This window comes from Acanthaster planci, linkage group LG14 (assembly GCF_054643075.1).
Source record: "Acanthaster planci isolate LZ-2023a linkage group LG14, COTS_SCS, whole genome shotgun sequence".
NCBI lineage: Eukaryota > Metazoa > Echinodermata > Asteroidea > Valvatida > Acanthasteridae > Acanthaster > Acanthaster planci.
In genome coordinates this window covers 8,953,607-8,964,577 of record NC_141790.1, presented here as the reverse complement: position 1 = coordinate 8,964,577, position 10,971 = coordinate 8,953,607, and the positions used below count along the sequence as shown (strand labels likewise).

Genomic DNA, 10,971 nt, shown 5'->3' with positions numbered 1-10,971 from the left:
AGCGTACTTTGATTGGTCACCTAGCTTGCCAGGGGACCAATCAAAGACGAGTATTAGGGCGTCGTGTCCAAACAGCTGACTGGCCCCGAACGTGCACAAGGCTGGCGTCCAATTCAAAAATGCATAGAGAAGCGTAGCACATCCCGACTAATATCCATGAACACAACAAAAGAACGCGTAGCCAGATCAGAGCGTTCTTCTAACTCTAGGCACTTTCGGTAGACTACTCCGGCTTATTCCAAGTTTTTGAGGCCAGTTGTGGACACAAAATTGATCTTAAGTAAAGGGATATACAGCAGACGGAACGACGGGTATGACATTTGATTTGTTATTTTCCTTCCTCGATTTGATACATATCATTACCAACCAGGCTCACTCTGCTCCCTTGCTCCATGAAGGGTCAGTGTAGCGGAGATAGACGTACACATAATGTAGGCCGAGGCCCACAACTTGGCACAAGCAGTAGCCTACGCAGGCCTTATCTCAGGCGCAGGCCCTCGTAGGGGCGGTAAAGTAAAAGTACTTTCATCGGGCCACGTACATGTAAATCAACAAGGCTTGGTTGTTTTCCTTCTATTTGAAAAAAATTGAAAATTGCACTGTGATCTGCATCCTTTGGTCCCCTTTTTTTGCGATTTCTAATCCTACACAAAATACAGGGCAATCCAGGCAGTCATGGCTAGTGACGAGGTTGTCGGTCACTTCTCCATAATCCATGCTTGGATGTTGGACAACTCGACCATAATTACTCAGAGAAATATGGAAGGGCTGCATTGCACCGTGATCAGAATATCGACAAGAATATAATATCAAATCAGTGTTCTGAAATATGTGATTGCTGAGCTTTCGGTAACTGAGTACCTTCTTCAGGGCAAGCAGGGGCAGTGGCACTGCACACCATCGGTAGTGCACAAGGTCCTTGCCCACATCTGCACTGATGATCAATCCCAAGTCTGCCTGTGTGAGAGACGGCAAATCTGTCCCCAATCCATTTTTTTCCTTTTTCAATTTTGAGAAGAGGTTATGGTGAAGTTATTATCCTCACGTGCACTCATGGCTAGCCAACTTGTCTCAGTCGATGTCTAGTCCCGCCGGTTGCATTGTCTCAATGATCGAACTGTGCCAAGTTGTTTGGCAAATGGTTGAGTTGTCCGAGCCCCGGTCACTTTGCCCCCCTGACCACTTTGCCCCATTGACATTTCGATGATCCACTTTGTCCATAGAATAATATGTATAAAAACTGGAGCACTGACTCGTGTACAAAGTGATGGGCGCATCCAACTTTGTGTACAAACCTATGAAAAAAATCGAAATTTTGAATGGCTTTCGTACGGCTTTGCATGGCCGTGGAAAAACCAGTAAATTGCCTCTGGCTGATGTGCATTAAAAGAGAAACAGAGGCACCGATTATGTAAGGGATGTTTGGGGACATGGTGCTGAAGCTGTGCAGATTGTCGACATGGAGTATGGTTTTTGTTCCAGCAATTCGCTAATTGCAGGCAAACTCCTGAAGACATAGAGCGTTTTCAAAACGAGTGGATTCAGCTTAGACTCTGGTTTCACTGGTTTCAGCCACAGTTTGAACATTTGGTTTCGAACGCTGCTTCAAAACGGCTGGAACCAGCGAAACTACAGCTCTTAGTGTTGTAGCCTTACAACAATAGAATACCGAAGTAAATAGGTCATGTGTACAATTATGTGTGTAAAAGGTATTGGCATGAGAATAGGCGCATGAACCAGCAGATTTACAGATTTTATGTTCCCAAATGGTGAAACGGAACCGAAGAGGTTTGACATATCGACTGATGCAATCTGGCATTCATTTTTATTGTGAACGATGCCTGTTACACACTGGTTTTTTTCCCTTTTGGCATCCATGTACTTTTTCAGAAAAAGTGGATTCTAAAACAATGAACGTTGTTGGTTTTAAATGCTCCAACATCAATCTACATTTTCACATACACTCTGTAGCTTGGACCATGTACATTTTTTTTACTATGTAATAATGCATGTATGAAGACACTGAGGTAGGTGATGGCGGCCTCTGTAATGTGTTGGCTAAACGTTTAAACGGTATGGAAATGTTTTTGTAAGCATTTTACAAATTAAACGTAAATTCCCCTTACTCTGTACACCACCCAGAAAGAAGCTTAAGTGAACATGTGCAATTGGTGGTCTTTTTTTCCCCTTTTTTTAAAAATTAAACTGTTTTACCTGTAGCCTGTTCATATTGGAACACTCTAATCTATAATCGTTAAACATTGAAACAAATTTCTTTTGCCACTTTTTCGCTGCAGTTTCTGTGAAGGATTTACAGTGGTTGACATAATCCAAGATGCCCCTTACAATGAGAGGAAAGCCCAAGGTGGCCAACAGCAACATCCAGCAGGTCAGGAGGGTCCCCACAACCCACAGCCTTGTCCCAAACTGGACAGATTTTACACTTCAACAAATCCTATACTGAGTGGTTATGTTTATACATACATACACCGTACGTGTACATGTACAACGTCGTGACAGATGGAAGAGAATTTGCTTCCTTTAAGAACTACTTCACATTTCAGGCGAATGCAAAAGCAAAGGAAATGTAATTTCTCCAAACGTTTGCGGCTTTGATTTTTAAATGTGTTGAAATTTTTGACAATTTGCAGCACAAACAATTTGATTTGACGTCAGAAAATTGCATCCTTGGTCACTTTCTAGCCAAATACGGACAGGCTTTACCTCAGACAGAACGGTTTGGCAGCCAACAAATGCTGAGAGGCTCGCGACTGATCCACATTTATTTTCCTTTTATTCCCCGTCAGATTCATCAGGATGGACCCACCAAGCCAGCTCAGCGGCAGAGCAAGAGACGGTCCAGCGGGTCACCCAAAGGACAGCAGCCAACAAAGAGGGCAGCCTTTGGTGACATCACAAACGTGAGTGTGCTTCCCCCCCCCAAAAAAAAAATTGAACGATAGTTTTATTAAAGCGTAACAGAGTATGGTTTCAGTCACTAAGATTTTTACAGTGAAATAGATTGCCTGTTTTTCTATTCCTCTGTTGTGGTGACGTGCATGGCAGATTCATGAGCTGCTGTGCTTTAATTCTGTTTTGGTTGTTTGCCCCAAACCAATGCAGGCGAAACTCGCCAGGAAAGATGAAGGCAAGAAGAAAGTGACCCTCGTGTCCTCTAAGAAGTCCACCTCGTCCCAGCAGTTGGCCAAGACAAAACCTCCCACATCATCATTGGTCAGTGCGAGGCCCGACGGGGAAACGCACAAGGCGACGGAGGTGGTGCCAGAGGCCCAGAACGAGAGCCTGGAGATCATCTTGTCGTCGCAGGGCTCATCACAGGATTCATCACCGAGTTCGTCACAGGAATCCAGTACCTCCTCGTCTTCATCCCACCTGCTGTCTTCCTCAAGGTGTGTTCCAAATACTTTCGCATGGCTCAAAATTATCAACAGATAAGTTTACATTCACAAATTGTCAAATATTCAAAAAGTGACTTCTTCGAATTGACTCATCCCGGTTTTTGCCTAGCTGTAGATATTTATTTTGTTTTGTTTATTTTCTTATTTTATTCAGCTCCACACCGGAGACTGTTGACACGGTGGAGTTGATGAACCAACGCAATGATGCAAAGACGGCGGAGACAGATATCAAAGATGCGGTTGGTACTTTTCGGGTCAATTTGTCAAATTTGGAATTCCATTGACCACTGGCGTTCCAGCGATGTTGAAAGCGAGCCATACCGTATTGTAAAGAAGTCAGACTTTTGTACCCGTAGATACAAAAGAGTATGAAGATGTTTTAGCTGTCAAATCTGCATTGCTGAGTTTATTTGTTGTTTGTTCACATAGACATGAGAGGACTGTCGGAGTCCTCGATTGTAAAAAACTTTTTTTCAAACAGCTTATAATACTTACGCAAGTTTGCGTGAGCAGATTTGTGACAATGTTTCCCTGCGAGGCACAGTCTGTGCGTTTCAGTCCTTGTTGGAGTTGTGATTGTGTGTTCCTTTGGATTAGGTTGCGGCGATCAGTTTGGAAGAATCGCTAGACTTCAAGGACATCGATGAAGAGAACAAGGATGATCCCAACCAGTCGCCGGTCTACGCGCAGGACATCTTTAACTACCTCAAGGAGCGAGAGGTGAGGGGGCCATGGTCTGCGTCTTGCCCGAGCCATGATTTATCCCGCACGGGGCCCAATTTCACTGAGCTGCTAAGTGTGAAACATTGCTCTGGAAATTCATGTGCTGAGCAGAAGTGGACTGAGATCCAGTCGCAAGAAATGTGTGGTGGATTACATTTTGGCTGATACGCTGCTTTTTCGTGGCAATTGTTTTTTTTGCGTAGCAGTTCATTGAAACCAACCCCTTGGGTTTACTCATAATCAATTACCATAATAGGCGCTATCATTGGTCCTATGTAGAGGCCCCTGACAATGGCCGTAAGCATTACGATGACTATTAGTGCAGAGCCATTGGCCCTGATGCCATTTCATACAAAACACAGCATAGTGCTTTCTGCCATCAGTGGGGGCCATCGGGAATATCAAGCAAAACATTCGGGGTCTGAGATGGGCCAGAACGTGAGACGGCATTTTGCGACGGCATCTGTTTGCTGCTACATCAGGCAGTCACAGCCGCAGGGTACATGTATCAACCAGCGGGCGAGCTTGGTATTCAGACGGGGCACGCTCAAAAGAAAGCACATTGCGGGTCACTCGGGGACATAATGCCCATCCAAAGTCGGCCCAATCGAGGTCACATGTAGACTTGCATGCACCGAACATGTCCAAACTGGCATGACGTGACCAGTTGTTTTGTTCTCAAAAGGCCTTGCCTTCGGAAAAACTAAACGAGCTCCTTCCCTCCTTATGCCAGTCGCATCGCATGCATTTTGATTGTCTGCTGGAATTCTGGTCATCTGCTCCTATATGTTTTTTGCAAGAGCCTGAAAATCCAAAGGACCGTCTAAATTGTTTTTGTTTGTTTGTTTCTGTTTGGTTATCCCACAGCTTCGAACCCCGATCCAGGCCTACTTTGACCGGCAGCCGGAGGTGAACCGTCACATGCGGGCGGTGCTGGTGGACTGGCTGGTGGAAGTCCAGGAGAACTTTGAGCTGAACCACGAGACGCTGTACCTGGCCGTCAAGCTGGTGGACCGCTACCTGATGCAGAAGGCCGTCACGCGAGATGTTCTGCAGCTCCTGGGCGCCACCTCGCTCTTCATCGCCTGCAAATACGACGTGAGTTTTTACTTTCCCCTCAGCCCGTTTCCAGCCCCAGTCTGTCTCCTGAAGAGAATTTCCAACCTTACCCCCCCCACAGTTTCCTGGCAATGGCATAGAAATCTTGTTAGGTTCGGCATGGTTTTGGGGTTGGATGTGTTTGTGGTCTCTTCAGCTGCGGTGGGTATGGTTGAGAATAGTTGATGGCAAAGTGCCATGCTGGAGATGGTTTGATTGCTCACAGTTTCTGCAATGCAGTGTCGCTCTTGTACAATGCTTCGATTTGTTCGATGCTGCATAGTGAATACGCTCAGAGAAAAACCTACCTGGGGCCAATTTCATGGGGCTCAGAAAAGTGTTAAGCACATGAGAAAGTTGCTTAGCAAAACAGGTTACCAGCCAAAAAGTTATGCTATGTGTATTGCTTGTCCCTGGTGCTCTGCAAATTTTTGCTTTGCTCATAAATTTTCTAATCACAGTTTTCAACTGAGCGGGTGTTTGGCCCTGTTGCAATTGAGTATGCCTGATACGTTTGCTGCTGTAGTGAGTGCCGGTGCCGTCAAATTTCGTCGTTACAAGAGAGACCACTTCATATTTCTGTCCTAATTTCAGGAGCGTTGCCCGCCTGCCCTGGACGACTTCAAGTACATCTGTGACGACGCCTACGAGAGACAGCAGTTCATCGACATGGAGATGGCCATCCTGGCCCTGCTGGACTTTGACCTGGGCATTCCATTGTCCTACCGATTCCTCCGGAGATATGCCAAGGTAAACTAACCCCTTCCCGGCCCCCACGACACAAACAATTCCACACTCTGGAAGGCTGTCAAATCTTCCACTCTGCCCCTCACCTGTCCACAACTGTTGAAATGTCTTGTGTATTTGTTGCGATAGTGTGCCCACGCCTCCATGGAGACTCTAACGCTCGCTCGCTTCATCTTGGAGTTGTCGCTGACGGAAGCCCAGTTCCTGGAGACGCGGGACTCGCTGATCGCAGCGGCCGCCCTGCTGCTGGCCTTCAAGATGACCAAGACTGGAGAATGGGTGAGTTTAAGAATCTGGAAGAGTTTTTAAAACTGGTTCTCTCCCCTTTCACTGACAGAGAGCTTATAAGGTACACATCACACAAGCTTGTCCCTGAATCTGTGGACCATCTAGCTTGTGGGCGTCTAGGTTGATTGGAAATCCATTATATTAATGGGTACCAGAGTTAGTTTTGTACTTCAGTGAATGAAAACCCGTAGCTGTCTTGTACCAAACTTTTTAACCCCCATGCCAAAAAAACCCCACCAAAAGCCAATGAAAATGCAGTACTTATTAATGATAAGAACGTTGTTAAGCCCCCGTGAAGTGTTTGAAAACTAACATTGTCTTATGCTAAATAGTGCTGAGCCAAATCCAAGCACATGCCCTGCCAGTCCTAGGCCATTTCTGGAGACTTTTTCTGGATGTCATCTTCGTCTTTGGCTTCATCTCAAGTATTGGCAAGGACGAATGATATCGCTCCAAGCCACGTTCTCGTATCAGACCTTCAGATCTGGAAATGAGTGGTAGAGTCTCCTCGGCAAGAGTGAAACTCACAAAACCGAAGCCAAATACAAACATGTGGACAAGATCTCCAAATCCTCCCAGACTTGCATTTGCGTCCACCCTGCAGTCCCTCCATGCACACCGCATTAAAGCTGACACCTGCGCCCAAATCATGTCACTGCTAAGCACACCACTTCATGCTTGCGGAGGCTCCATATATCTCATGAAGACCATGGGCAGTAAGCACTCTTACCCTGGAGAAGAAAGTTTGCTTAACATAGTGACCAAGCAATGGAAATCTCTGTGCATGCGCAGCCGTGAGCACTACCACACCAAGCACCACCATGAAATAATGCTTAGTTTTACGCTGAGCAAACTTTTCTGCTGCAGTAAGCAGTAAGCATGACTTTTCTGCTAACTGTTAAGCAGCGCCATGAAGTTGGGCCCCGATTTCCACCCATTGCCTGTAATGCATTCGCGTTCCGTATTCATTCTTCAGGACACCACTCTCCAGTACTACTCGGGTTACAAGGAGTCGGAGTTGACTGAACTGACCAGCCAGCTGAACTCCATGCTGGCTGCCACGCCCAACAAGCAGCTGATGACCATCAGGAACAAGTATTCACACAAGTATGTCCATTATGACGGTCAGTCAGATGTCAGCTGCCTGATCTCTGACAGGTTTTCTTGTTTCTTTAATCAGGATCGACAAGAGTGCATCTGGCGCCCATGTTGTGGCATTTTATGCACACACAGCTCATGTAGATAGGATGTCTATGTTATAACATTAACCCCTTTGCGCCGGGACGCGGCTAGAGCCACCCTAAAAACTGAGATCCTCAGCCTGCTTTTCAGGTATTATTCTCGGCCCACGCTCGAGCGAACATGGTGAAAGAAAGCAGACCCTGGCTCTTGTATGTATGGTAATTGGTCTTTGTGAGTAGCCCAGAAATGAAAAGACCTAATTTGCATCATAATCACCGGCTTCACAATAGTCCCCACTTTGAAAAGAGGCAACGGGAATGTGGACGCTTGAGTAGAGCCGCATGCCACCGAACAATCAGCCTTTTCATTGTGTAATTCAAAGCGTGCATAGCACGCAGGTCCACAAACCGAGAATTTGCGGTTTGGCAGGTGGCCTTCGTGGCCAAGCGAGGCTGGAATTCTTGGAGTCGGCTTTCGGAAAGAAATTGTTTTTGTTTTTTGAATGAATCACACTGCCACAAACAGTCACTATACACTGTATTGATCTGCATCAAGTACATGTGTGTAGGCATAGTCTGATGACCATGTAACATGTGACTTCAAAACATTTCATCTGCTCAGCTCTGACAAGTTGGCATGTCGGGTCATGTTAGCTGGTCGGACTGACTTTTTTTTGTTTTAAAGCAGTCCACAGCAATCACATGACTCTCAGATTATGACCAAGCAATATGAACTTTGTAAAAGGGTGACACCAGCAATCCTGAAATGCCAGCCCAAAATTTCTGGGTTTTAAACCTCATGATCGCAGTGAGTATGTACATGTAGTAAAACTACACTCGAGGAAAAAAAAAACGTATAGATGGATTTCACATTAGTGCCGTCTGCGCATATCTGCATTGAAACCGAGGCTCTCTGTGTTGAACTCTGTCGCGCGCGCCCGCGAAGTCAACACAGTACATGCAGTATCCGGTTCGTAAGTGTGACGCCACTTCAGTTTAAACCATGCCTACTGCACGAGATAAACGACCATCGCAAGTATGTTAGTTCGCGGTAAATTGCCATTATTTTTTCTTTTGATTTCACGAGTCGAGTCATCCTGAAAGACTCTTCCACAAAAATTTGCAGCCTGAAAAGTCTGAAGTTAACATACCTTTATGTATTTTGTGTCTTGACTCCTTACTTTCCATCGTCTGATCAAATTAAGAATTGAAGCTGACACATATAGCCTCATTTTCAAACGCAGAAGTGCACAGATTGACGCTAAAAGTGTCGTATTGGGATCCCTCTATTGCTGAATGGAGTTTGGCAGCCTATTGATAGTTTGCTGTGACGGTTTTGAGTTTTAATCAAAGACAAATTACCAATATCTTTATGAGGTAAAAAAATGATTGTAAGTAGGTGTTCAACATTGAGTCCTGGGATTTGCAACAGTCACAAAAAGGGGGCTATGCTAGTTGCTATTTTTCCCATTGTAATTTTTTTTTTTGGCCCGCAGGGTATTTTACGGCGTTGCGAAGCTTCCACCTTTAGATGTGCTGCAGTTGTAGGCAAAACTCAGGTCTGCAACTGGTCACCAAAGTAATTGCAGGGAGAAATTGCGCCAAGATGGCGGAATCAGGGGCAGAAAAACACCACGGCGTTGAGTGGATTGCAAGCTGGTGCCGAGAGGACCAGCTGGCCTGGGCGACCATGGCAAGGCCAAACCAAATAACGTCCAGATGACCATGTTCCATTAACCAATGAATTAGAATTCTAACGGAGGCAATTGACAGTTGAGCTCGTATTAATTTATGTCTACAAGAGCAGTTACAGGTGACGACACAAAGTGAGAATTTTTTTTAAATTTAACTGGAAAAAAATGATTTCGCACATCAGAATGATTCCAACATGATGAATGTTAGTCCTGAAATCTTACAGTAAAAGTTGGCCGCAAAGCTCGTTCGTAATCCCTCTACAGGCCTTGAACCCTGTGACCAGGCCAAATCTTTTTTACAAATCAAATTTGACTGGTTAGAAGAATTTACAAGGAATTTTTTGAAGTGGTGATACTGCCAACAAATAATTATTTCCAAATTTTTTAAACTCCTTTTTAACCATGACCAGTACTTTCTGTATTTAAGCCAAATTCTTTCACCAATTTTTTTTTCCCTTATGTGATCAGTTGTACCAAGAGTGGTGTACAACTTTTTAATCGTGGTACGTGCGAAAAGCAATGGTTGAACTCCATCGGTAATGAGTCCAATTATGTTTGCTCAATTTCTGTCCAATTTTTTAACAGGATTTTAACAGTAAACATTTTCAAAGACAACTCTTCCTTTTTAACACAAGCAGATCAATTTTTCCGGCCAATTTACAATCCTTTCAATCATGACGACTGTACCACATTTCTCATTTACATGTAGCTTCGTCGACTGTGTATATGTACATATATTTTTAATCACCAGAAAAAAAAAGTTGCCTTCTGACACTCCAGTCGAGACAGAAAGCAGAGAACCAAGCAGTTGTAAAAACATCACATAGTTATATCAAACTTATGCTGTATGTGGTGGTGTTGAATTTCAGCTTTTAATTTTTGTCCATTGTTTTAAACATTCTTTTGTTCGTGTACATATAAAAACCAACCCCGATAAAGTGAACATCCTATCAATGTACAGTCTTTCTCCAGTGAAGTGTTTAATTCAAACGTGCACAAACTGAATTGCAGTTGAAAAATCTAAAATTGTCCCATAATGAAGCGCCACGCACTGGGTCCAGGTTTGGTCCTTGTGTTGAAATTTTCCACCTGGATTTTGGGATATCATATCTTGTGGGTTATATATCTCTCTTTTTCAAACGAGACTGATATGACCTGTTCATTCTGGGAAAGGGACACAGGTGTTTTTAACATTCAAGTGGACCAAAGTCAGATGTGTTGTGCATTATGTTATCTGTGATTATTTCAGCTTCTGAACGGAAGCTTATAAAAGTTTCCGTGCACAGTTTAACGCAGTAACTTTAAAGAAAGCAACTTGCGATGTTCACCGGTGCATTTCCAATAAAAATCTTGGCAATGCCTTTGGTATCCGGAACACAGAAATTAACCTAGAAATTGGGGAGCTTTGCAAAGGGATGGACCATTGCCATACACTTGGGGAATATTTAGAGTTTTCACTTATTCCTCAGTAGGCACACCATCGGGCATTGAAAAACGGGTGTTTGACCTTTTTTGTAAATACATGTAGAATTTTAGAGTACCAAATGATTTCCAGATTTGTGCCATGACACGTGGAAGGATCATTTGAAGGAAACGGTGGGTCTTATAAAACTGAAGAGAAATAAAAGTGAACAGTGTTAAATTAACCGATGAGACTTCACGCCTTATTTTTCTCTTGGCCAAAGATAGGAATTGTTGGAAGGTACACGGAAGAGCTTTTTTCGTCTCTCTGTACACGTGTATATTTGCTTCATGTGTCCAACATGCCTGTACATGTTGGGGACAGACCATGCTGTAACTTTAACCACTTCACGCCGGCTA

The 10,971-nt window shown here is 44.2% G+C and overlaps 1 protein-coding gene across 1 annotated transcript; it reads left to right on the top strand.

Annotated features, from left to right (window-relative positions):
- The first annotated feature begins 128 nt into the window (after positions 1–128).
- LOC110980764 (G2/mitotic-specific cyclin-B3-like) lies at positions 129–10,796 on the top strand. The gene is made up of 11 exons (XM_022237721.2): positions 129–311; positions 2,298–2,389; positions 2,808–2,921; positions 3,124–3,410; positions 3,574–3,658; positions 4,017–4,139; positions 5,010–5,240; positions 5,835–5,990; positions 6,117–6,266; positions 7,252–7,382; positions 8,953–10,796. Exons 2-11 carry the CDS (start codon positions 2,336–2,338, stop codon positions 9,002–9,004), a joined length of 1,383 nt encoding a protein of 460 aa, XP_022093413.2. The 5' UTR covers positions 129–311; positions 2,298–2,335; the 3' UTR covers positions 9,005–10,796.
- The last annotated feature ends 175 nt before the right edge of the window (positions 10,797–10,971 follow it).